This window comes from Rhinolophus ferrumequinum, chromosome 2, assembly GCF_004115265.2.
Source record: "Rhinolophus ferrumequinum isolate MPI-CBG mRhiFer1 chromosome 2, mRhiFer1_v1.p, whole genome shotgun sequence".
In the NCBI taxonomy this organism is placed as follows: domain Eukaryota; kingdom Metazoa; phylum Chordata; class Mammalia; order Chiroptera; family Rhinolophidae; genus Rhinolophus; species Rhinolophus ferrumequinum.
The window spans coordinates 101,481,799-101,509,493 of NC_046285.1; the positions used below are offsets into that span (position 1 = coordinate 101,481,799).

The 27,695-nt window shown below is 46.1% G+C and overlaps 1 protein-coding gene across 18 annotated transcripts in view; it reads right to left on the reverse strand.

Moving 5' to 3' along the window:
- Positions 1-6,314: 6,314 nt before the first annotated feature.
- Positions 6,315-27,695, reverse strand: part of SETD4 (SET domain containing 4) — a 43,083-nt gene continuing 21,702 nt past the window's right edge. For 9 of the 18 annotated variants that reach the window (XM_033125982.1, XM_033125973.1, XM_033125942.1 and 6 more), the window contains 9 exons: positions 23,904-23,941; positions 21,629-21,717; positions 19,623-20,052; positions 17,404-17,578; positions 15,547-15,628; positions 14,579-14,659; positions 12,178-12,301; positions 11,354-11,540; positions 10,837-11,208 (listed from right to left, as the gene is read on the reverse strand). In XM_033125982.1, coding sequence (XP_032981873.1) covers positions 11,406-11,540; positions 12,178-12,301; positions 14,579-14,659; positions 15,547-15,628; positions 17,404-17,578; positions 19,623-20,052; positions 21,629-21,717; positions 23,904-23,941 — 1,154 coding nt within the window. In that variant the 3' untranslated portion in view covers positions 10,837-11,208; positions 11,354-11,405. Of the gene's footprint in view, positions 6,450-10,835; positions 11,209-11,353; positions 11,541-12,177; positions 12,302-14,578; positions 14,660-15,546; positions 15,629-17,403; positions 17,579-19,622; positions 20,053-21,628; positions 21,718-23,903; positions 23,942-27,695 lie in introns of those variants that run through there. The other 9 variants (XM_033125987.1, XM_033125992.1, XM_033125990.1 and 6 more) reach the window with 6 other exon arrangements.

The window sequence follows — 27,695 nt, forward strand, 5'->3', positions numbered from 1 at the left end:
TGCCTCCAAACGATGTCGTTCACATGGTGCTGTGTACCTCAGAAGAGAAAACACACACAGGTCCATCTGAGAGAGTGTGAAGACTAATGGTTTGGGAGACCCAGTCACCATTCACTGCCTCACTCCCAGGCGCGTCCTGGCCACATGGACCTCAGTCAGCTCACAGGCGTCTATTTCGCTGACTACATGATGGCCTGCATTGGGACGCATAGCGTACAAACAAGAATGGTTGCAAGGACATCATAGCATTGGTGGATGGCTGCCACCATCCTTAGGCACAGTTTCATCCAGAAGAATAAACTTCCTAGTAGAAAGAGACATGAAACGTGAAGCTTGAAGTCGTGATTCAATGTGTAACAACCTGCAAACCAGGGCAGGTTTATTAGACAGCTAATAAAAATAAATCACGGTGCTGTTTTTAAAGTGACTTCTCGTGTTGTGGTTACTTCTTGGGAGCACAATAAATTAACTGTGAAGTGCTACTTCCTGCGGGGTGTTTTTCCCCCTCAAATATAAAGGGGTTATAAGGCTAAAAAATGCGGGCATGCATCATGTCTGCAGAAATCATAAAAAAAAGATCAAATGTAATATTTTCTTTCAACATGGACAACTGCTTTGAGATTTTTCCATTCAAGCAGCCTTGAACACAGCCTCCAGCGTTTGCCAATTACTCCTGACAAATACCATTTGGGCCTGAGTGATGTTGTAAGTGAAATAAAACAGTGGGAGGAAAAAACCAGAACATGATAAAAGGCATTTTTCTTGGTCTGCTGAGAACTTACTGTAAGTTATAGATTTAGGAGGTAAGGCCTCACTTCCTGCCAAGGGCGAACCCCATGTGATCTTGACTTCTAAGGTGACTTTTGTTTGACAGGAATAGGATGGGAAGACAAAACTCAGTTTTCATGCCCCTTAAAAGGGAGTCAGCTCTTTTTTCCCCTCACAAAGAAAAAAAAGTATGTAAACAAAGGATGGGACACCCATCAGTCTGCACAAATCTGAGCTAATGGGCGAGAACAATGCCGTGAAGTCGGCCTGGCCAGAATGCCCGCGGCTGTCAGCAGCTTCGCCTGGCTCCATCCTGCAAGTTTGGAGCATGTCAGAACCCGCTGCGGGGAACCAAAGCCACAAGAAAGGAAAGGCACAGCCAGCATTCACAGTGCCCTGGCCTGGTCCCCACACCCCGCCTCCCTGAAGTTGCCTCCTCTTCTGAGTTCCAGAACCCACGGATGGCCTAAGCCAAGCAAAGAAAAGTATTTCCCCTCCGCTGCCACCTCAGGCTTTAAGACTCCGAAGAAACCCATCCCTACACTTGACCTCAGTGCTGCAGGAAATCAGAGAGTGGCCCACGGAAGTACCCAGAAAGAAGTACTCAGTTCAGATCAAACGCACACCTCAACCACAGATAGGTCAGCCCTCCTACTTGTCTGAAGAAATGGCCCCTTGCCAGCTCTCCACAAAATGCATCTCTAAGTCTAGAAACATCTGGCAGAAGAGAAGTCACAGAAGTAGCCCCCTTTTCTTTGTGTGGGTGGTTAAACTCCTTAAAAGTGACCTTCCTGTTTGCCTGGGTGTTGGGACCTGAGTCTACCTGCTATCAATGATGGTAGAAATTAAAACCTGTTACCTGGCCTGAGAAATTCTCTTCTCCTCAAAAGAAAGTGCTCGATATGCATCTATTTACGGCCTATCTGTAGGCAGAGACAGGGCATTTCCTGCGTCTCAACACCAGCCTCCTCCACTGAACCCACCACACCTGGCCAGGCCCCTTCTCAGGCACCCATCACCTTGAACTAAAGTTTATGTGCCTGTGTTTCTCACCCAAAGAGGTCCAACGGCCCACAGAATATGACTGTCTGCATTTTATCCCAGTAGCAACACTCAGAGTTGTTTTTCCCTTGTCTGGATCCTACTAACATCTGAAAAAAAAAAAAAAAAAAAAGGATACTGTTTCCTGATTTTGACAGAGCTGCAATGATGAGTCAGCATCCTCAGCTCAGTGGTCCTCTCATGCCATCTAGTGTATGAAGATGGAAGTGTCTCAAGATCATCGCAAAGTCCAACAGATTCAGACATCCACTTCGTGTCTTTCAGGCACCAACTTAAACACCTGGGACTCTTACAGGTGTGGCTTGTTTCTAAAGGAGACGCGCAAAAAGATCTGAAATGTACTGAGCACCCATTGTGGTCTCGGCACTCATCTTTAACTGTACTGGCGGAACCAAACGTTAAAACATTTGGGCTTTGGATTAATCTGTACTCAACATGGATTGGCACTATTTAAAAGATTATTTAGGCAGGATAAACTTGTGCAGTAGTACAGCAATAGGCACTCTCTATCCTGCCTCCCAAAACCAGTGTAATTGTAGTACTTGGTTAACCGAATGTTCCAGCTGGGAGAAGTTAAAGCAGCTGGTTCGTATAGCTCAGTGGCTTGTAAAGGGAGCTTGGGAGTATGTCAGAGTCACCTGGGAGCTTTAGGACTCCCAATAACTTGGCACACCCCAGAAAAATTCAATCAGACCCTCCGGAGTGGGACCCTGGCCTCCGTCATTTTTCAAGCTCTGAATGTGAAAGGGAGGAGACTCAGCAAGATGGAAAGCTGGGAGGTCCCAATGTTAATCTCCTCCACGAAAACAGTAAACAAGTCACCACAAACCAATGAAAATAGCTCAGGGAATGTTCTGGACTACAAAGAAGCAGCAGCAAAAATCCTGCACACTTCCTGATTTCAAGCTCTTTTACAAATCTATAGTAATGAAAACAGTATGGCACTGGCATAAAAACAGCCAAATACACCAGTGGAACAGAATAGAGAGCATATAATAGACATAAACCCATGCATATACGGTCACCTAATTTTTGAAAAGGGCACCAAGAACACACAATGGGGAAAGGACAGTCTCCTCAGTAAATCATGCTGGGAAAACTGATAATCCAAGTGTAAAAGAATAAAAATGGACCCCTATTTTACACCACTCACAAAAATTAATTCAAAATGAATCAAAGACTTAAATGTAAGACCTGAAACCATAAAACTAGAGAAAAACAGGGGGAAAGATCTTTGGCAATGATCTTGGCAATGATTTCTTGGATAAGTGTCACGCAAGGCGTCCGGCAGGGTCTCTGCTCCCGCTCCCCACATAAGAACGCAGGACATGGTGAGGCCAAAAAGGAACACCCACAGAGCCATAGATAGGGGAGTCATACCACTATAGTCTTTCTGGCAGCTGGGTTGGAGACACAGAAAGCAGGAGCCACACTATCTGCAACCACTTCTCTCTGCCAACCAACCTCAGTTGCTGGCTGCAATCCGCCGTGCTAACTGCAATCCGCTCTTGCTAGCTCAGCCACCATCTTCTTGCTAGCCCCCATTTTCTGCTAGCGTAGCCACAGCAGTTATATTAGTGGCCAATGGCTCACTGGTTACAGCTTACAGCCAACTAGCCACAGCTGATGGCCACCCAATCACAGTTGATGGCCATTTACTACCTGAGCCAGCACCTTTCCACATGAGGCCGAGAGCCTGGAAACTGCACTCCTGGCTCTGTCCCCACAATAAGCCATTAAAAGTACAGGCAACAAAAGCTAAAATAAACAAGTGGGACTGCATGAAACTAAAGAGCATCTTCACAGCAGTGGAAACAATCAATAAATTGAAAAAGCAACCTACAGGATAGGAAAAAATATTCACAAACATATATGTGATAAGAGGTTAATATCCAAAATATACAAAGAGCTCATACAACTCAAGAGCACAAAAGCAAATAATCCAATTTTTAAAAGGGCAAAGTACCTGTGGGGACAGAGCCAGGAGTGCAGTTTCCAGGCTCTCGGTCTCATGTGGAAAGGTGCTTGCTCAGGTAGTAAATGGCCATCAACTGTGATCAGATGGCCATCAGCTGTGGCTAGTTGGCCATCAGCTGTAACCAGTGAGCCATTGGCCACTAATATAACTGCTGTGGCTACGCTAGCAGCAAATGGGGGGCTAGCAAGAAGATGGTGGCTGAGCTAGCAAGCGTGGAGGGCAGAGTGTAGATTGCGGATTGCAGAGAGGCAGATTGCAGTTAGCAAGTGAGGTTGGTTGGCAGAGAAGCAGACGGTAGGTGTGGCTCCTGCTTCCTGTGTCTCCAACCCAGCTGCCAGCGAGACTATAGTGGTATGACTCCCCTATCTATGGCTCCGTGTGTGTTCCTTTTTGGCCTCACCATGTCCTGCATTCTTATGTGGGGAGCGGGACCAGAGACCCTGCATGACACCCCACGTAACAGTACCAGAATAAACATTTTTCCAAAGAAGATACACAAAAGGTATATGAAAAGGTGGTCAACATCACTAGTTACCAGGGAAATGCAAATCCAAACCACAATGAGAAATGAATATCACCTGACACCTGTTAGGACTGCTAATATAGAAAAAGACAAGAGATAACAAATGTTTATAAAGATAGAGAGAAAAGGGAGCCCTTATAGACTATTGGGAATATAAATTAGAACAGCCATTGTGGAAAACAGTTAAAAAATTAAAACTAGAACTACCTTATGACCCAGCAGTTCCCCTGGGATTTGAAGGAACTGAAACCAGTATCTTTAAGAGGGACCGTACATGGACTTACTTGCTGATGGACCCACTCATTCTGAGCTCTGTGCTGGGGCAGCAGCTCAAAAGGTGCCAGGGACACATGTGGAGGAACTGAATTGTTGGCTTCAGGATGAAGGCTGGGGGGGCAGCTTTCTCCCGGACGAAGGTACTGGTGGAAGCCATAGTTTGTTTGTTGAACCCTCCCCCTCCCTGTGTGTCGAGGCAGGCAGATACCATATATGAGTCTCCATCAAACTGGCTGTCACCTGTTGTTTGCCCCGCCCTAGTGATCCTCTGAGACCATGCCCCACCCAACTTCTAGGCACACCGAGGTGGCTTCCAGTGGCTTTTTCGTATAAATGGCTTGCCTTGGTTCATGCCACAGACTTTCCTAAAATCTGTCCAAGTTTCACAAAACCCAAACAAGCAGCATTTGGCTTCTGTATGTTCCATACCTCTGGCTGAGAAGCCCTAAGCCCTGCACTAGTAACAACCAGCCTTTGTTCGGGGCTTGGCCTCTCAAGACACTGTCAAGCACGGGCGGGAAGCTGCCATCTCTGGACTGCTTTGTGGCTAATGCCAGGTAGCCCTGGGCTGGGCACAGACTGCAGCTGAACTTGGCCTGCAGTAGGTCCCTTCCCAGGAGGCCCCAGGGCTGTCAGGCCCAGTGGACAGCTTCGGACAGAGCCAAATACCCTCGACCACGTTACTTCCCTTCTCCGAGCCCCTTTCCTCTTCTATAATGTGTGGCTAATAACACAATTAATAACACCCCTCTCAGGGAATGGGTTCTCATTTTTGAGGACAAGTACCCTGGGCCATGAATGAGTCTGCTCTTCGATATAAAACTAAGGAGTCTCTTCGCTTATCAAAAGTAGGCAGTGTATTGTGCCAGCAAGGAAAGTCTTAAATAGGAAGAAGTCCGCCCTCCAAATTTCTTTCCAAGGCTGACCATCCAGCTACACTCTGATTTTACACAGTCCTCGCCGGGTGAGATCAGGTGCCTGCCTAAGGCTGCACGCACCTTTCCCACAGTCCTTGGTGTATGAACATGAGAGCATGGGCTCTGCTGGTTGACAGAGCTTTGACTCCTAGCCCTGCCACTTAACAGCTGTGTGATCTCAGAAATAACTTTACCTACCTGAATTTTTGTTTCCACACTTACGAAATCAGGAACGTATTACCTCAACAAATCACTGTAAGGATTACAGGAGGTGACATGTGTAACGCATGGGGCAAAGCACCTAGCGCTGCCAGGGCTTCCCACCTATGTCAGGCTGGCAAACTCTGGACCTACCTGTGAAAAAGTGTTAGCTGCAAGTGAGAAGACGGGTATAATTCTCACCGATGAGGTACGCATCTTTCTCCTTTTTAAATAGCTTTACTGAAATACGACTCACTTGCCATACAATTCACCCATTTAAAGTGTGAATGGGCTTCACTATATTCAGAGTTGTGCAACCATCACAATTTTAGAACATTTTCATCACCCCACAAAGAAACCCCAAAATCTTTAGCTCTCACCTTCCAAACCCCCCAGCACCCCACCGCACCCCACTGCAACCACTAATCTACTTCATTTCTGTAGATTTGCCTATCTGAGCATTCCCTATACATAAAATCGTATGTGGTCTTTTGTTTCTGGATTCTTCCATTCGGCATGTCTTTAAGGTTCATCCGTGTTGTAGCACGCCCGAGTACTTCAGTCCTTCCTCTGGCAGAATAATATTCCATTTTCTGGAGAGAACACGTTTCACCCCTTCATCCCCTGATGGACATTTGGGTTGGGGGCTGTGATGAATTGTGCTGCTATGAACATCCACGCTCAAGGTTGTGGGGACGTGTTTTCACTTCTCTTGGGTATGAACCTGGGAGGGGAGGTGCTGGGTCATTTGAGGAACTGCCAGGCTGTTTTCCACAGCAGTTACCCAACGTTACTCTCCCACCAGCAGTGTATGGGGTCCCCATTTTCTCCACACCCTCAACACTTGTTAGCATCTGTCTTTTTGATGACAGCTGTCCTCGTGGGTGTGAAGCGGCAATCTTCTATTTTTGTTAAATGCTACTGTATTTTTGTGAGTAGTTCTTTAAAATTTACTCACAGCCTAATGTTAAAAATCTCATGGAATATTCAACATGAATATATCCCCCAAGGAAAGGTTACAACAGAGTGATAAAGACAGAGAAAAGCCCTCTGCAAGGTGACAGGGTGCCGAGCAGGTGGCAGTGCTGTACGTGGTGACTGACACGGCTCTGTGGTACTACACTGTCACACATGCTGCACTGACACTGCTGTGTGTCATACATTGCATTGTCGTGTGTGGTACCATGCCACTGAAGTATGTAGTATGTTGGCACTGTATGTCATGCATTGCTGTATGAGACATAACACCTGCATGTGGCACACAGGCACTGTTGCGTGTGATACAATGACACTGTTGAGTGTGATGTAACACTGGCGTGTGGCACAGTGGCACTGTTGTGTGTGGCACACGGGCTGGCTGTAGAAAAGTGCATTAGGCCTCCTAATGTTTGCGTTCCCTTTCATTCACAGGTGGCTTTGTGGATCTATAAAAGAAAGCTATTTTCCAAGTGAACCAACATGGTGACAAAGCTCTATATTCAAATGTCAGTTGACCCACCAATAAAGGCTTTGTTACAAGTTCCTCTTCAGGACAAAACTTACTGCTCAACATCGACCTTCCACACAGAAGGCAGCTGCTGTTCACCAACTGAGGAGCTGAAACATTCCCAACTTCTGCACCCCCATGGCCCCTCTGAGGGCGGGTGACCAGGTGCTTCAGGGAAAGCCCCGGTCACAGAATTACAGCTCTGATGCCCTAAAGTCCTGACCAGTCTCCACCTTCAGGCAGAAGCATTTCAAGTGCCCCTGGCTGAGGGCACCTCTTCTATTTTTAGCTCGAGACTTGTAGAATGCCTCGAATCCTACTTAGCTTCTTAGTGTCTGTCCCCTCGGGCTAATGAGCAGAAGGAGGTTTACCAGCCACTGACTCCACACCCAGATACCAACAAGGGGTAGGTGTCCTAGGCACGCCCAACGTGCAAGGAAGCAAAAGGAGGAAGAAGCAAAATGGGGATGGGAAGGGGTGGCAAGTCAGAGACCAGGAAAAACAACTGGTGTCCCTGGTAAAGGGGATGCACAGGCGCCTCCCTGGGGGTAGAGATGGGTTTGCTGGGGCTCACAGAGACGGCAGGGACAAGCCAAGCGAGGCAGCAGTGGGCCTGGAAACAGGTTTCCCCTGTTGGCAGCGGACAGCCTCTCAAGGAACTTTCTGGCAAGGAGTCTGACTGCATACACATACCGTGTTTCCCCAAACATAAGACCTAACTGGAAAATAAGCCCTAGCATGATTTTTCAGGAGGCCATCCCCTGAACATAAGGCCTAATGCGTCTTTTGGAGCAAAAATGAATATAAGACCCGGTCTTATTTTCGGGAAAACACGGTACCAAGCGTTGTCTACAAACCGAGTCTTACACTATTCTTTCAAATAAACGAAGATTTGCTGCAAATGATGAAAGATTTCTCATTTGTAAGTGTCTCTGAGCAGTTGCTTTTTGTCATTGTGTATTTTTTTCTAATCACTAGACAACTAAAGCACAATTACCACATGGGTCTGCAAAGTTGTTCATATTAAGGGCTTTATTTTCTAAATGTGTAAAGCAACTTCCAATAGGAATGAATATATTTAGGTCCAAGGCGTCCACGACTAGGGGACAGAAAAAGTAAAGTATGGTACAGCAGGGCTTGGTGAATTCCGGCCTGTGGCCTGCCTTAGTAACGAAGGTTGTACTAGAACACAGCCTTGCAGCTCGTTTGCACGCTGTCTGTGGCTGCCACTCAGTAGAGTTGGGACAAACACTGTATGGCCCAGAATGCTTAAAATATTTACTTCTGGGACCTTTATAGAAAAAGTTTGCAGACCTATGGTACAGCATATTCCACTGTAGCTATTAAAAAATAAAGTCAACACCTACTATCTATATGAACAAGAATAAATATTCAAGATATAATACTGAAAATGTTTTATTTCTAACGCTACCTGCCTTCTGAGGTCAATGGGCCCCACTCACTGGGTTTCGTTGTGCTCTGTAATGAGATGAATTCGATTTCTGGGGAAGAAGGAAAACCCAAGAGAGAAAGCAGGACTCTGCGCAATGTGTCTGACTGGGGCAGCCCCTGCATAGTCTGGGGCAGGACGAGCAGGCCCCAGCCCGCCCCAGCCTGGACAGTCCCTCCACAGCTCCAGCCCCTGCATGACATGTCCAGGGGTCCCTGGAGGCCAAAGCCCACTGAGAGTTACAGCGGAAGTGCCCCCCTCTTCCCACCCTGATTCCCAAAAGGATACAACATAAAAGAGTAAGGCTAGAGGTCAAACTATGACGGTGGCTTTAGGCCAGTTTACCTACACCGAACCCCAGAATCAAGCAGACATCCCACTGAGGCCCAGCTGTGCTGGAGGCCTAGCCGGAAAGGCTCCAGGAGTGAGGCTGAAGGGCGTGCACTGTGGCCAGTCCTTCCTCCCCAGTCAGCAGTTAGATAAGCTCTGCCTCGGGGTGTGAGAGGCCAGGAGCGCACCTTCTCCTGGAAACCCCAAAAGTGCCCCCAGGAGGCTCCTCCGACACCTACCGCAATGCCACATGGGCAAGGGACGGGGCACTGAGCAGCTGTGTCCACAGAGCAGAGCGCCAAGCCCCTCACTTCCCGACAAGACCCCTCTCTCTCCAGGGACAAGCCGGCCTGGGCCCGCACTGCGCCCACCTCCTGCCTTTCCTGCTGCAGTGAGGACCCCGTGCGGACCCGGGCCTGCTAAGAAGGCTGCTCTCAGCAGGAAGAGCAATGCCCACCCCTCTGCCGTCTCCCGGCGAGGAGGAGTGCATCTGCAATGCACACTAATGCTTGTGTAAGAGGTCAAGCAGCTCCCCTTTCTGCGCGTACCACGCCCGCTGAAAATGGAGATGAAGGCGTGGAACCATGAACTCATCCGCCTGTCAGGACAGCACGGCAAACTCTGAACACAGACACAGCAACGCTGTGGGCAGTGGTCCGAGGGCACGCTGAGTGGGCATTTCCCTCTACCGCGTACTAGGTGTGCAATCTCAGACAATCTCTTCACCCCTTTATTGTTAAAGTAGGGTAGTCGCGAGGCTTAAATAAAATACTGCACATAGATGTAAGAGGGATAGTGGATGGGGGAGGGAGGCTGACACAGCGTGAGGGATGTAAATGATACACGTCTAACTAGTACTTTGTTTTGTGCACCTAAATCTAATAAAATAAAAGAGACAGGGAAAAAAACACTGCACATAAAGGCCTTGCAGTATTACTAATATTTAATAAATGTTATGGTCTCGTGTGTCAGTGTGGTCCAGTTTTTAAAATAAGCACATATTTGCTTCTGTGACAATGACATGATACCTACTCAGACCCCCCGAATCACACACAGTTGTCCTGAATGTTAATTGACAGGCATGGAAACGCTGTGAAAAGTATAAATCCAGAGCCAAGATCTAACAAGTACTCATCAGAGCACACTTTATATAAAAACTGTACTCAGAGGGAAGTCGATAGCCTAAAATGCTTTTATAATTTAAAAAAGAAAGCATTTTTTAAATATAATTCAAAATGTCCAACGGACCACAAAAATGTTTCTCCTAATCCTCCCAATACCCCCATTAAAATGAGAGAAATACAGCAGAATAAAAGAGTTAGACACCCACCACAAAGAGCACGGTGGACGGACGGTGGTGACGAGAGATTTAAACACATTCTGGAAAACTGAAATAGAGGGAGGACTGAGGAGGCAGGCTCCAGCTTTCTCCTTTATTTAGTAACGACTAATTAACTGTCCGTTCATAAAAATCAGTCAGCACTGGATGGTCCCTCTCATCATCTAATTTCCTGGTTCTGAGAGAGCAGTGCGGCTGGGAGGAGGAGGGACAGTACCACCTGGGGCCTCTGCCTACCACAGGTGCCACAGGTGGGTAGGGTTTGGGAGAGCAATGGGCTGCAGCACAGGGAACCCCATTCCAGCCCAACAATCTCATTCTCAGACTGGAAATCAAGCATGGAAAATTCCAAGTGATCTGACCTAGCTCAGAGCAGCAGAAGCCCGGCTGGCACCCAGGATGGCAGAGCGCTGCCCCCGACTCCCCCCTCCAAAGCCACCCACCGCCAGGGCACCCCTAAACCCAGTGGGATCAGAGGAGGAGAGAAGCATAGCTTCTTGCCCTTTTCCAGCTGCTGAGTCAGATAAGAAGCAGGACACCCAGTGAAAGACCACACACGGAGGCCGGCTGACCCTGGTCCCTCACCACCTCCCTCTCCCCTCATGTTCAGTCCTTTTCTCAGACTTCTTCCTTCAGGACGGCTGTTTATTTTGAGATACGAGAAGTGCCATTAGCACAGCAAATCCATCCTCACTTACAGCTCGGGGTCCCCAGCATCTGCTCTGTCCCCTGCAGATACCCTTCAAGGTCTTAGGGGCCACCACTCCATCCCACGGACCGGAAAAAGTTAAAGGAACAGGATTAAGTATGTAATTGTTTAATAGAAACCATCCATTGACTATACATGATTCTACATAAAGTAAACCTAGTTTTAAAATGTTTAAGTCAGCTGACTCTGGGTGGTGAACACACAGTGTGATTTATGGATGATGTGATTCAGAATTGCACAACTGAAATCTATGTAATTCTACTAACAATTGTCACCCCAATAAATTAAAAAAAAAAAAAAAAAAAAAAAAAAATGTTTAAGTCATCACACCCACCATAGGAGGTGATCAAAAGCACTTCAGTGAAGTTACATAAAAGCTGTTTGCAAATTATGTAGGAGCTCAGCAGATGTCTGGAGAATCTTTAGCTCTTCTATCCACAGTGTTTCCACCAAAGTTAGTTGGTTTACCAAAGCCACGTCTTCGTCTTTCATATGAGAAACCTGGAAGTTATTTTGAAACAAATGTTTATTGTAATGAAATATACATAAATTAAAATTTACCATTTTGACCACTTTTAAATGTACAATTCAGGGGTATTAAGTACACGTTATGTAACCATAATCACTGTCCAACTCCAGAACTGTTCTGTTATTCCAAACAGAAACTCTGTGCCCACTAGACAATCACTCCCACTTCGCCCTCCCCCCAGCTCCTGGTAACCTTCACTTTCTGTCTCCATGAGTTTGCGTCATCTAGACATCTCACGTAAGTGGAATCCTGGAGTATTTGTCTTCTTGTATTCCGGCTTATTTCACTTAGCACAATGTCATCAAGGTTCATTACATTTTGTAATCCCAGTAATGTTTTCATTCAAATGAGCTGATTTCTCATTTAATTAAAACATTTACTAAATAAAACTAAAAGGGAAAGAGTACTTAAATATCTATTACCAAGAATTCATGCAACAATTTTACCTGTTAAAAGATGCAGACACAAGGCTAACAGTCAGCAAAATAGATTGCATCCGTGTTCATTTAAGCCGTTAAACAACGCCCTAAGGAGGGGTAGCAGCCCCACCCAACATGTATAGGACAAACAACTCCTGTAAGAAAAAGATGCAAAATTCTAGAAACATACCTTTTGAAGCACAGCATTAGTCTCCTCTATGAAATAATGGCATATTTTCTGGGCTATGTCCAAACTTGTCTTCTCATTTGTATCTGAAATTATTTCCCCAAGAAGTACTTTTTTCCAGCATGTACTAGAACCAAAATGTTCAGTGAGGTCATTTCAGCAGGCTCACAAAAAGCAGAGAAGGCTTCTACACCCAACACCACACACACATTCCTCTCCTACCTTTCCAGAAGCGTAATAAAACTCGTTCATACGCAGCTTCCCTAACTCCCACCACATATATGCAGTGGCTGAGAGTAAGAAGAGAGGGGACTGACACTCTTTTATTATCACGCAATCCTGTGTCACGCACATAGTAGGTGGTCAGTCACCTCCACCAGCCACGGGAATACAGAAGGAGGCAGAACAGGATGGTGAGTCCACAGCCAAAAGGCCTAAGGAGCAAAAGGCGGCAGAGTGTCCTCTCTGAGTGACAGTCTTTCATAAAACATGGCAAACTGAATGGAACATATTTCACAAAGGAAGATGCTCTGAGGATCGAAGGAGGACTCTAAGTGAAGCCCTTCTCTGCACGCAGCTCATTCCTGTTTTGAACTACGGGGGCTCAGAGGCCATGCGGTTCGGAGGGCAGGTGGGGCCAGATCTGCAGGCAGAGTGCAGGGTTTCAGGGTAGGCGAGAGGGAGGGAGCCACAGCAGGATGCCGACCCGGAAGGTGGCAGAGCAGCTCTATGCCAAGAAGGGGGTGGAAGAACAGATTCCGGACATGGAGAATCTGAAGTGGAAGCAGCTCAGAAGGGGCAAGACTTGCAGTATCCGAGTGGAAGTATACAGAAGGTGCTTAGAAACTCAGTAGAAACTCAGAACAGCTGAGCAGCCACAAAGGCAATAAAGTCTCAGATGTCTTTAGCTTTATGGAGAACAGATGAAACCTCAGGAATAGATGAGTTCTCAGGAAAGAATGGAAGGAAACTACTATGCGCCAGGCACCGTGTTTCATACATAATCGTATCTAATTTAATCTTCACAATCATCTAGCAAAGGCAACATTATTATCCCCACATTAGACACAAAGAAACTGAGAATCGGGACCGGTAAAGAACTCACCCTAAGTGGCAAAGCTAATGAGAGGCAAAAATCTCACACACACACACACACACACACACACACACACCCATCCCCCACCACCCCCCATGAGAGGCAGAAATCTCTCTCTCTCTTTCTCTCTCTCTCTGCCACACCCCTCCAAACAGTTCGAAATAACTCAAAGGGAAAAAGAGAAGCCTCAGGATGACCTCAGGAAAACATCCTGTTGTATTTCATTTGAGGTTGACGTGCCTGAAAAGAACTCATAACTTTTTCCAAGAGGATATTAAGAAATTTACATGGGTACACACGAGATAAAATAAATGCAAGATGAGTAGACAGGGAAACAAGACAAAAGAGAGAGGAGGGAAGGTAAGACACAGCAGCCAGGATACATGGCTGCCTTAAAATCCTGCACATTCAGTGGACCGCAAATCTGCCTCTGGGTTTCCCAGTGAGCAATAAGGAGGGAAACACACCAGATACAAAGTCACGGTGTCTGTAAGACAAATACACCATCTGCTGAGAATAAACAGCAGTTTCTGGTGTTGAGACCAGGGAGTAATTTTCTCCAAGTTCCTACAGAAGAACAAGGAAGCAGTATCATAACAACGTAACAGGCTTCATTAAATGAGCAACAGCTACTTCTGGGCTCCATGCTCAGAGTGATTTCCAGGCATCTTCTCACTGAGTCCTCCTAGCTGCTCTAGGATGGGGCCCACCACCTCCAGGAAGTCCTCCCCACATACGGTTTCCTCACCTGAGCTTCTGCTCCATAGTGGGCATTACTCCCCGGCCCCCTGACAAGCCCAGGCTGAAGGAGCTGTGGGCTGGGCACACACAGCTGTATGAGCTGAGGACCCAAAGGCTCAGGAAACATTAGGATCTCCGCAGGCTGCGGTGTCCATCAGGGGCCCCTCCACCTGACCCCCCAGAGAAACACCCAGGCCTCCCCAGGGCCAGAGGTCTGAGCTGCCCCTGGGGCAGAACCAGGGGGGCCCTTCATCGGGAGCTCTGTTTGCTCCTGGGAAAAAACTACCTACTCAGAGCGCTTCCTCTGAACAGGGCCCATACACACCCTTTGGACGTGTTTCCCCTGAACACCACAACGGGAGGCATGTCACCAGGGGTCTTGGGACAAAGTTCCCAGGACCATGCACTCTGATTATGATGCTAAAACCAGAATTCCAGAAGTGGTGAAAACTTAGAACTGAAACACTCACCACATGGGCAAGTTACCTAAAGAATAAGCAACCCCAATATGCACAATTGCATTCCAGATTATAACTACAGTTCGTGACCAACACACGTGAAACTTACAATTCTGAAGCTTCCAGGCATAACAACTTAAGAGCTGTGAGCAGCCTCCAAGATGGTCCATCCCATCCAAATGTCAAGTTTCTAAAGTAAAAAAGCAAGGACAAATCTGTCATTTCAGTACTTCACGACACCATGGCAAATGGCTAAGGAGGCCAACCTTTTTTTAAAGGGGTACTAAACATTACATAACCTCTGATCTTGGTCACAAAGACAAAAAAAAAAAAATAAGTCTGCAAACACTTAAGAATAGAGCCTGAAAATTCTGAAAATTTATAGAAAATTCTTTTAAAAATAAAATAAAAAAAGAAGAAAGAAAAAAAAAAGAGGATTTTCCAATTTATTTTGGCTAAGAAGCTGAACTTGGATAAGGAGGCCACAGCTGGAAGGCACGTGCCACAGGGCCACAGGTCAAGTGAGATAAATGATGAAGAATCTACGTTATCCTTGGGATCAAATGGCAACCACTACAGCTAGACTGCCCTCATACTGAGGCTGGATGAAAGCTTAGTTTTATCGACAGAAGAATATTTGAAAGGGAGAGCCTTGAACCTTGTTTATCCCATTCAGCTGGGATCACCTGGCTGCCCCACAGGTGGGTGACTGAGGCCACCCTGGCCCCAGGAGGAGCCTAGTGCTGTCCCACCCCACCCCAGGTCAGAGACAAACAGCTGGGCCACCAATCAATCCATTCAGGGCTCTTTTCCGGTACAGTAATTTAATATTTCAAGTGGGTACCTTATGTTTCCAACATGTACAGGGCAAAGAAACAAAGTTTCTTGAAAAGTATCTTCCACTCGTTGTGTGCCCCACAACATCAAACACAATTTACTGCACATAGTAAGTGCTCAATAAATACCTACCTGTCAAGTGGTACAGTCAGGAGGTATGTCACACCTCTAGAAACCCTAACCCTCAATTTTTTATCAAAATTTTCTGAAGGAATAATTTTGAGAGAAAGAAACACTTACTCTATAAAGCCATGATCCTTTAAAATGGAAATCTTTTTGTTCATCTGTTTATCTGTTGATGGAAGATACTTAACAAGTATATCTACATAAAAAAAAAAAATCAGACTGAGATTTAGGGTGTAATTCAGACAAAAGTATAGACCTTTCCTTCTCAGCTTAGCAAACAAGACATAAGTAAACAGTTTGCCTAATTCATACCAAAAAAAAAAAAAAATACTCAGGTCCAACTCAGTGAGATCATAATTAGCCCTTGAAAAGCTACAAGAATTCCAGGGCAGGGAACCAAACACCCACAATCCCAGCTCATGCGGACACTAAGCAAACCGACCAACAAAAGCAGGTCACTAAGCCATCAGCAGGACTGCTGGGAAGTTACATCACCAAGAGTGTAGGCTCTGTACAAACACGAGGAAATGTTTCCAGTATTAAGTTTTTAAAAAGCCAGAATTCAAAACTGTCTGGACATTAGTGATTGCAATCATAAACAACTGAAAGTGAATATAAAAATTAACAGTTACTTGGAGCCATAAAGTAATGAGGGATTTTTCTATTTTTAAATTTTCTTTTTATATTTGTTTTTCTTTTCCAAATGTAAAAATAACTGACACATAAATTTTGTTCACAAATCAGTATTTCATGGTCACCAATATTAAAGTTATTCTGATTATATGAGGCTAATCTCAAAGCTAGTTTTCTAAAAGAACCAGCCAGGTCGTTTTTGCTTCCTATTTTATTTTGATAAATAACATTATTCAACCTAAAGGATGGTGTAGTACCACCTCGATCGAGTTTCTATTTCCATCAGAACTTATATTAAAACTACCTCAAGTTATACTCTCAGTAAATCTCTGGCCAGGTCTTCATAACCTAGAAAACTGTCTCTGCTGCTTCAGGAGAAGGAGGGTTAAAATCAGCCTGCGATGCACTGTTTTTCATACTATATTTGGAATTTTCATAGCATAAATTGAAGAGCTCAATTATTATTTTAAAAATAGCAATACCCATCTGACACACTACAAAACAGGGTATCAGATGGGCACTGCACTTATTAGAGAGACCATTTCATGGATGGTGTAGATGCCTGACCACTGCACTGTCAAGCTGAATAATACTGAATGTCAACTATAATTTTATATATAGTCACAGGATGTGGAGCACAGCATAGGGAATAGAGTCGATGGTATTGTAACAGCTATATACGATGTCAGAGAGGTGGTAGAATGGGGGAAAGGGCTATCACTTTGTGAGGGGTGTAAACGTCTAAGTATTACATTGTTTTGTACACCTGAAACTAACAATAATAAAAAAAAATAGCAATACCAATGATAATGGCTACCTAGACGATAAAGGAACATAAGTGAAATCAATAGTCCATCATGGCATTAAACCCCCAAACAAGGCATGTGTGATCCATCTATCCCTGTGATTAGCACAGTACCTTCCACACACTAGGTGCTTAACATTTTCTATTGGCTGCTCTCTAATCCTAGTCAGGGACAGTGACAATGTCTCTGTCACTAAAATGTTGTGTCTGTCACAAAAAATTTCCTTTTCTTTCCATCTATTAAAACTGTATTTATGTCCTTAGCAGTCTTCCTTGCCTTCCATTCTATTGTCTCACCTAATGCAATAAAGCCATTCTCAGTTCTTATCCTCAATATCGATCAAAGCTTTATTGTTTTTACTTCAATACTGAAAGCGTGTGGTCAGTAAGAGTAAGGCTAGCCCTACCTCGGGGAAAATAAATGACATGCATTTTAAGATTTGCCATTTTTATTAAAACTTAAAATAACCACATCTGCAATGGAGAAAAAAAATTTGTGTCACTTTGTGATAAGAACCAAAGTTAATTCTAACCTTTGGAGACATAAACACAAGCATGAGGATTACGCGTGGAAACGAATCCATACTCCAGGAGCAGCCGCTGGTTATCGTGAGGGCCGTAGCAGATGAACACCTCCTCGTGCGGTCTACAACTGGAAGCTGTTCTGATTTCATAACAGCGAGTTTCCTCATTAAAAGCTGCTTTTACCTTGAAAGGAAAACCGTTAAAAGATTTTTTTTAAACGCAAAGAGTAAAACTAAAAAGATGAAGTTACTGTTCCGATTGAAGCCAGATGTAGCTTTCAAACACCCATCACTGAATTTAACCACATGTGGACCAAATGCCATGTCTGTGCCTTTGTTCACCTCGACTTCACCGCACTGGTGAGGGAGGGAGTCCTGTCCAGGGTTCTGAGGACGGCCGAACACACACCACCTGACAAGGGACAGATGCAACTGACAGCAGTTTATCCGGCACATGTACAGCCTGGCGGGGCGAAGCTGCAGTGTGCCATGGAGGACGACACAGGGCTGCACTCAGGAGCAGAGTGGCCAGCAGGGGCCATGAGGAGCGGGCTTTGTAGTACAAGAGGTTACTAGTTCTCCTGGTTCCCGGGGAAGATGTGATTAGCTTGTTTGAATAATTTCGAGGGCTGGCAGGTGAAACCTGTTAGGCTGAGGACCAGGTGGGGTGTAGCTAGTCTGGCTGACGGAGCAACAAGCCAGGTGGGAAGCCTTTCCTGCCAGGTGGGGGAGTATCCGGTCAGGCTCTGGGCCCTGTGAGGCCCAAAGATGTCAAGGCAGCACCTAAAATTTCAGGTCTTACAATACCCAGCCTTCGAGCAGCATGACGTTGGCTGACACTGTCATATGAATTTTTGTGACAATTTTGTTAGATGATAGGTATACAGGAAAGACCAAGAAGACGGAACTGCTCCCCACAGTAGGGAGTGGGTGCAAGCACTGAGGCCTCCTTACTTAGCAGCAGGTCCCAGTGCGGTGAGGATGAGTACCAGGCTGAATGAAATCCCTCCCAGGTGCCATCACAACAGATCAGGGCCATGGGTTGGAGTTTCACGCCAAAAGCCAGCGGCCATGCACTCTGGACCGTGGGCCGGTAAGCTTTTGCCGTAAGGGCCAGAAAGGAAATATCTGAGGCCTTTCCAGGGCCCTCAGCCACATGCCCACAGCTGCAGTATGCAGTGCCCCTACACTCCTAAATGACTAACAGCCCCGTAAAACTAAAGTCACACCAGCGGGGCCTGGCTGAGCCCCTCTATACAAGACCCTATTGTACTACACGCCCCAGACATTATTTCATTGACAACCACAGAAAGACCCTTCTAATCTTGGCCTCCTTTGCGTAATGTTGTTAGAAACGCATGTTCTTGTAGAAGTAACAGCAGACAAGTCAGGAGAGCGTCCTGGCGTCAGAAAACACAGTGAGAGCAGGACCTCCCCACGTGCTCCTCTCACTGGCAGCGGACTACCCAGGCATCATCCATCTTCTCAGGGGAACGTGGGGTGCGAAGAGGACAGCATGAGCCTGGGTCCCGGCCAGGTGCCCCCGAGGATACCGGCATGGCTTACAGGTGAGCGGACCGCGGACATCCTTCGCCCTCAAGGCCAGGCCTTCCCCCAGCATATAATCACCTCCTTTATGTGCCGGAGAGGGCCTAGGGAACACGACATCTGTGACCGTCCCCCAAAGCGGGATTCATCAAGTACTTCCCAGACTCCTTTTCCCTACAAATTCCATAAAGGCTTACTGAAAGCCTACTATGTGCAAGGCCCTGCGCTGAGCACTGGGATTACAAAGAAGAACAAGGCAAAGTCCCTGTCCTCTAAGACTGCAGAGCTCAGAGCGTGCAGGAGCAGGTCAATCAGCGATGACTGCCAAGATGACAGCTGACAGCAAGGCCACCAAGTTTAAAAGGGCGCAGGACAGTTCTAGAAGGAGGAAGGAAGACTGCACCAAGGTGAGGGAGGGAGGGGCCGGCAGCTGGTTAAGCCCACCCAGCGGATATAGCACCAGGATCTGTGGGCCTTCAGAGCCCTGAGGGAAACCTGGGCAAAGGAAAAGGATACCAGGAAGGAAAATGGGGTCCGGAGGGGACAGGCGCATACCTGACGGCAGGTAGGGTTACCTAAAGCCAGCTACACCGTTCCTGGTGGTTTCACTCACTATTCAAAGTCATAGGTTCTACATATCGCAGTCCTTCCTATCGAAACGGAACATGTCAACTTCTCACCTGGACATCTGGGCTGTGATTCAGCAGATCCAGGTATGGGGCGAGTGCACAGATGTCTGGCTCTGCAGAAAAGCACTGCCTCCGCCCGAGCTTCATGTACACAGCTCTGGTGTTGACGGTGCACCACGCCCACAGGAGGGCGCTGTAGCTAAAGATGTTCTCAACAGCCTCAGAAAACAGAGGCTGCAGGGAGGAGAAAAAGTCTCTGGAGGAAGTAAAGAACTCCTGCACACGGATTCTCTGCTCTCTGGCCTTTGCCTTCAAAGGTTTGGGAAGAAGATTCACCACTTCCGGCTCCAAACAAACAGGGCAGGTGTAGGCCTTCGGTAAAATCTCCAGGTAAGGCTTCCAGGGAGAACGAGTCCCAGCATGCTTTTCTGCAACTAAAAAGGTGCACAGAGCCAGCAGTGGAGACGGAGGAGGCTGCCACCTTTTACAATGAAAAGCCAGATTAAAGGAATTACTTTTATTCAAAATATGGGGTAAGCAAAAGATGCAGACATCCTAGAGGTTTGCTCTGCTCCCAGAGGGACTGTGCCACAGCGTCAGGACACCCAGTTTCTATAATGCACTGAGGGGGATCTTCCTCCCCCGAGGTTCTCCTCTCCCTAGCTTCCCCCAAATACAAGTGCTCTGAGCAAGTCACACCGATAAAGGAGCTGACTCACTAACCCAGCTTTGTTTGCAAGAGATTCCTTTTCTTTGCAAACGCCTCTTTGCTCCGAACTTGGTTCTCCAGTTATAAAGCTTTTGGAAGTCCACTTGTTTCATTTGGGTAATGACATAAAACTTGGGGGGAAAAATTGGTGGAAAGAACCTAGACTTGCCCCATCCACTGGGTATGAGTAGTTACGTATTTCAATTTTAGTTATTTAAAATTAAATGTTGAAAATTCAATTCCTCAGTCACACAAGCCACATTTCAAATGCTCAACGGCTATACGTGGCTACTAGCTGCCACACTGGACAACACAGAGTGCAGCATTTCTATCACTGCATACGTTCTACTGTATGGTACTAACCTAGACGGAAAAGTATACATGGCATTAGGTTGGTGCAAAAGTCATTGTGGTTTAAAAGGTTAAAAATAAATGCAAAAACCGCAATTACTTTTGCACCAACCTAACAATAAAAGCTCATTATATATTATTACAGTTCTAAAGCTTTTGTTCCTAAACTTACCCACTCTATTGCAAATTATACATCGCGGCATTTTTATTTGTGACCAATAAAGATCTCAGGTTGCATGAATGTATTTAGAAAAACTTTACATTAATTCTTCAAAGTTTCAGATTCTTGTATTACCATACATTCAACTCAAAATTTCAGAATGATACAGAAAACATTAATACTAAGAGCATCCGTGCTTCTCCTCAGGCCAATAAATATACGTCAGCCAGAGGGGAAAGCCCAGAACTTACCCTGGGTTAAGAAGCGATACAATCTTTCAAGCCTCAAGATTTACAAACGCCTCCTGCTGAGGCTTTCACCCACGCTGTCCTCAGAAAGCCCCCAAACAGAGGCCGCTGTAAGATGAGCCAGACAGTCCCCACTCCCAGGCCGACCTCCCCTCTTCTACGCTAAGGAACACTGACACTTTCATAACGTCAACAGCACTTCATAGTTGAAAGAGAATTCAAGTGAGTACAGTAAGAGTAAAAATAAAAGACAGTACTTATTGTCAAGCTCTACTATGAGGAAGGAGAACAGGCTACTATGAGTTAAGACACCCCGCCATGATGTACCTCTATTATCCCATTTAGTCTTCATTTTCTAGTAAGCGATAGAGCAGGATTCAAACCCACATCCCAGGCAGCCGATTAAAGACCTTTAAAATGCAGTTTACAATGAATTAAGCATCAACTTCATAGACATCATTTCCGATGTCTGCTGCCTATGCAAAGGGGCTGCTCCTACTGAACCCTGCCTTAGGTGACACACTGGCCAAGGACCCAGACGTCAAAGGAGAAGCTCCTGCACCAGATGAGCCTGTGAGTGGTCACTTACTTAGCAACGTACACCCCTAAGTAGCTCCTCATCACTGTGTCCGTAGTGAGCAGGCAACTCTCGGGCAACGAAATAATCACCTGTCCCTCCTTATCAAAAGAGAAAGGAAAGTTTAGAACGCCCGTGCTTTGGGAAGGACACGTGAGTATGTGTCTTTTCAAGTCCTTAATTCCACCATCACCTATTAAGAACCCAGGACAACCCACCCACAGACCACCAAGGAGCGGAGTCAGCAGATGCAGGCCAGGCTGCTCCAACGCAGGGAGCCATAGGTAGGGGGAGTCATATACCACTATAGTCTCTCTGAAGGCTGGATCCACACGACCTGCAACCTGCCGTCCGCTTCTCTGCCTACCTACCAACCGACCGACTAACCAACACAGCCGCGGCAGTTCTATCAGTGGCTAATGGCTAACTGGTTACAGCTGACAGCAAACTAGCCACAGCTGACGGCCATCTACTACCCGAGCCAGCACCTTTCCACGTGAGGCCGAGAACCTGGAAACTGCTCTCTGAGACTCTGTCCCCAAACTGGCATCTAAGCTGGTGAAAAATCTCACACAAAAATCGTCTGGGTGCAATTTCTGGTTTCTTCATCTGTCATTTGAGATTAAGCTGAATGATCACTACCATCCCTTCCTGTTCTGACACCCATAACTTTCTGATTTAAAAAAAAAAGCCACACAATAAAATGTTCTTTATCTTGACTGGGGTAAATCTCTCGGTGGCCAGTTAGCTCAGTGGGTTAGAGCGTGGTGCTAATAACACCAAGGTTGTCGGTTTGATCCCTGCACGGGCCACTGTGAGCTGTGCCCTCCTTAAAAAAAAAAAAAAAAAAAAAAAGTTGTATAAGAAGAAGAAAAAAGACTCAACAAACTAGGCACTTAAAATCTACGCATTTCATTATGTGTAAAGTTTAACAAAAAGGCCACTTTTAAAAGTACACATAAAAAAAATATATAGAAAAAAGAACTATCATACCTTTGAAACTTTTTTAAAGTACATGTAAAGCAACTGCCAATTATCATTTCATGATCTAAACAAACAAAACCTATAGTTACTGCTGTATATATAAGAGCTTTATTTCTCCTCCACAAATTCTGCTACAGAATGAAGTCAATTACACCTCAGTTCAAAAAATAAAAATATTGCAAAACAATGTGAATTACTTCATACTATTGAGCTGTATACCTCAAAATGGTTAAGGCGGTAAATTTTATGTTATGTACATTTTACCACAATTAAAAATTTTTAAACAATAAAAAATAAAAATAGCATAATAGAATTACAACATTAAAAGCTACCATTCTTTAGGCTAAATATATGTACATAGCTGGGTTTTATATAAGTTAAGAAATTAAAAATAAAAAATTTTTAAATAAGTTAAGGAATGAATTTGTAGCCTTGCAGAAAACTGTAGCTTTACAGAAAACAGCACAGGGAGAAGGAAAATAGACCTTGGAGATCATCCGTCATTCACCTCCCCGTTTTCCAGGTGAGGAAACAGAAGCCCAAAGGGTTGGGGCCATGCTCCCTCCGGAGCCACAGCTGGCTGAAGGCGCCAGGACGGGCTCCGAGGCCTCCTCCCTCTGCTGGCTCAGCTTCTACTTACTTGACTCAGCACAGCCTCTCAGAGGAGGGCAGCTCCCTCCCTGGCACGTTTAAACTATGATCTGATTTCTGTACTTTGTTGACGGAGCCTGCTCGCTGCCTGCCCCAACATGCCTTCTCTCCTTCTCCTCTCCACTGCAATCCCATTGGAACAGCACAGTGCCAGGGAAAGGACCCCGCGTCTCACTTCCCTCACAGCTAGCTGGGCCATGTCCCTGGTCACTGGCGGATGAGACGGGGCTAGAATTTCCTCGACAGGAGAAAGTCTGCCCTTTCTCACCCCCTTGCTCGGAACCGCTGCTCAAGGTCCAGGATCTATACCCGGGACCTGAGGGTGTGGGGGTCCCTCCAAGGACATAGGTACAGAGCTAGAAGGAATCAGGGCCTCTGACAGCCATGGGACCATGCCAGCCCAGGTCTGCCTATCCAGGCTCATTTACATGATGGCAAAATAAACTCCTGCTCAGTTCAAGCATTGTTACTTTGGGTTTGTCTCTTATATGCAGCAAACTTAATTCCAACAGACGGAATTGAACTCAAACATATCCATTAGATAGAAAAAATGCCTCTATGTCTGAAATATTTTTAATTCACGTGATTTAAATCACCAAAACAAAGCAGCAACATCTACATTGGGTTTCAAGGATATGAGAGAAATTCTCACCCGCAGGGATGTTTTGCTCATCAGCCCTCTTCCTGTACCTAGGAACACAAAGACAGAAAAGGAGTAAATCCTACTGTATCCTCAAGGTCTCAGAGATACCATTTTGAACAAAAGAGGTGAACGAACTTCAAAATTATACAAAGCTGAAGTCTCGCCTCCTTGGATTCCCAGAGGATCAAGAAGCTATTCTGGAAAATGTCCCGACTTCCTTTGGGGTTTGTTTTGTAATCATTGAAGGGCAAAGTAAGCTTCAGAGTCACGATCTAAAGATCACGGGCTTTATACAGATCTGCTGCTGGGTCTCTTACAGGAGCCTGTAAGCTGGACTCTCTCCCCTGGGGCCTACCAGCTGGTACGGGCAGCCTACCCCTAATGCCCACCCAACCGCAGAGACCTCAGACCATACTTACCCACTACCACAACACAGCTTTCCCCAGCAATGAGACTGAGACCTCTCCGACTGACCAGTAACATCCAGTCAGGTCCCACAAAGCCTGTGGACTACCCCCTCCCCTCCCCGACGAGGCAACCCATTGGACGTGCTCTCCTTCCCTGAGCGAGCTGGGTGGAACAGATCCAGGACCAGGTGCTGCCCACGAGCCACGGCCTTGGCCAGAGCACAGACACAATAGCAAGTTCACCAGCTCCACTGTCACCAGCACCGACACCCAGCAGGTTACCCCTCTGTGCCCGATGCTGCCCTCTTATAGCAGTTAGATGATGGCGTTTCAGGCAGGCACAGGTCTAGTATGACCCACAAGTATTAAAGAGGGTCGAGAGTATTCATCTCTTCAAATTCAGACTTCTTGACCTTGTTTCTCTCGGCTAAGGGGGGAATATAATTCAGCAGAGGTCAGTGTCTGTGGGACCACTGGGAGCTCCCGGCGGGTGGGGGAATTCGTGCCTCACGTCCTGCATCCGGTGTCTGGCAAGTTTGCTTTCATGAGTCTAACATCCCCCACCAAGAAGCATACTGTTATCAGACACACGCTTTTGGTTTAAGACCTTACTGAGTTTTTTCTGTGTGTCCCATGGTAGAGTCAAGCATCCCAGTGGGCCAGAACCCTCCCAGGAATCAATTACTAATGAAAGGATTTTGTTTCTATGGTGCCATCCTTGAAGAGACTCGTGCTAATTTAAGTGGAAATGTCTCTCCAAACATATATATGGGCATAAGCTGGCATATGGCATGAATCTGGAAGATACCTGTATTTCTGCAATATAGTGTTCAAATGTCAGAAAACAGAGCACAGTAACCCGCACTTCCTAAGGCAAGGTAGGAAGTGACCCTTAGGATCTTACAAGAGTCAAGCTTCTCACAGACCTCTCCCTGCCTTCCAATTTCTGCTTCACGAACCCCCGTGGGACGCTCAGATAAGGCCAGCGCTTTGGTGGTAAAAGGAAATGGTCGACTCCCAAAGCATGAAGCAGGTGAGAGGATGAAGACTGACTCCTGCTACGTAGCACCTTGGGAGCCTTGCCTCGCCCCTCCACAAACAGATTCATTCCCCAGAATTTTATACATTTTGACAGACTCCCATAAATGTGGGAGTCCTATCATACATGTGGAATCTAAAGAACAAAATAAATGAACAAATAAAACATGAACAGACTCATAGATACAGAGAACAAACTGATGGTTGCCAGAAGAGGGGGTGAGAAGCTGGGTGAAAAGGTGAAGGGATTAAAAAACACAAATTGGTAGTTACAAAACAGTCATGGGGACGTTAAGTAGAACATAGAGAATATAGTCAATGATGTTGCAACAACTATGTATAGTGCCAGGGGGGTACTGGACTAATGGGCGGGAATCACTGCATAAATTATATAAAAATCTAACCACTATGCTTTACATCTGAAACTAATATAAAATACTATTGAATGTCAACTATAACTGAAAAAAGTAAATAATTTAAAAAAAAAAAAGAGCTAAAGATATATAAAGAACTTAGGGAAGGTGTTATGGACTGAATATCTGTGTCTCCCTAAGTTCATATGTTGAAATCCTAACCAAAAATGCGACGACATTAGGAGGTGGGGCTTTGGGAGGTGATTAGGTCACAAGGGTGGAGCCCTCGCGAAAGGGATTAGTGCCCTCATAAGAAGAGACGGGGAGCTTGCGCCCGCTCCCTGCGCTCTACCATGTGAGGACACGAGAAGATGGCAACTGGCAAACCAGAAATCGGTCCTCACTAGACACTGAATCTGTCTGCACCATGATCTTGGACTTCCCAGCCTCCAGACCTGTGAGAAACAAACTGTTCAGCTACCAGTCTTGCTCATTTGTTTCGGCAGCCCAAGCTAAGACAGAAGGTTCCTCGCCCCAAGAACTCTATGTAGTGGGCTCTGATCACTGCCACACCATTCTGCTTTAGCTCCTCTGTGACCCGGAGTGTGGGGGTGGGCCCAGAGAGAGCTGTTCCCCCTTTTTAAAAAGGCAGTAACTCTTTACTGCTCCAAATCATAGACAGGTTACTTATTTTCTGACATTCCATTTAAACCATATGCCAATTCCTGCTAGATTTTAAACTTGTTCTTCTTAAGGCAAAGTGACACCCAAGGAGAAGAAGGCCTTAGGCACAATGAATCCACTCCTCATACTACTTTCTCTTCATCGTCTCATGAAGAACTATCCAGTAAAATCAGCTTTTGCTGATCATTCCTTGACACTCAAAAACAGGAAGTTAAACATTCTGTTAGCGGCAAATACGGTTCACCATCATTAAGCAGGAGTGGCCCTACTAGAAAATGGCTCAGATGAAGTATTTTAGCCCAAAGTCATCATGTGTAACTGACACACAGGGAACAACTTCACACACTTCACCTCACTGGACCAGGGATGTGGGGACAGAGCCAGGAGTGCAGTTCCAGGCTCTCGGCCTCACGTGGAAAGGTGCTCACTCGGGTAGTAAATGGCCATCAACTGTGACTGGATGGCCATCAGCTGTGGCTAGTTGGCCATCAGCTGTAACCAGTAAGCCATTGGCCACTGATATAACTGCTGTGGCTACGCTAGCAGAAAATGGGGGCTAGCAAGAAGATGGTGGCTGAGCCTGCAAGTGGCGGAGTGTGGACTGCGGATTGCAGTTAGTACGGCAGATTGCAGTTAGCAAGTGAGGTTGGTTGGCAAAGAAGTGGACGGCAGGCTGTGGATAGTGTGGCCCCTGCTTCCTGTGTCTCCAACCCAGCTGCCAGCGAGAGTATCACTATATTCTCATACATATATATCACTATATGACTCCCCTATCCATGGCTCCGTGGGTGTTCCGTTTGGGCCACATCATGTCCTGAGTTCTTATGTGGGGAGCAAGAGCAGAGACCCCGCACGACACCCTGTATGACAGGGACACACTTGGTAAATCACTTATCTTGCATGATGTATAAGGAAGTTAATTTGCTCAAAGTTCAATTCCCTAACAAGTACTTGAATAATACTTTTAACGGCTGACAGCAGCATTCAGAGGCTGCTGTTTAAACATGGTTTAAATTTTCTCTCAGGTGAAGTGCCTGCACCTGATGCAGCACTCCATGGCCCTAACTGCACAGCTGTCTCTGTGCCACAGCAAACCCCAAATCCTTTTGAAGAGCACCTCCCAGGGTTACCTCAAACCCACTTATGGACAGAGCTGGGTGGCCCTGCATGCAGGCCCATAGCCACAGCAAGCTGCCCAACTTCTGTAAGGAATGTTCCAGAAGAGAATGCTGATCCAAACTCCATAACAATCTCAACTTCCAGAAAAGAACATTTATCCACTCTGCTCAGGGGGCTGTCACAGCTATGACCACACACAG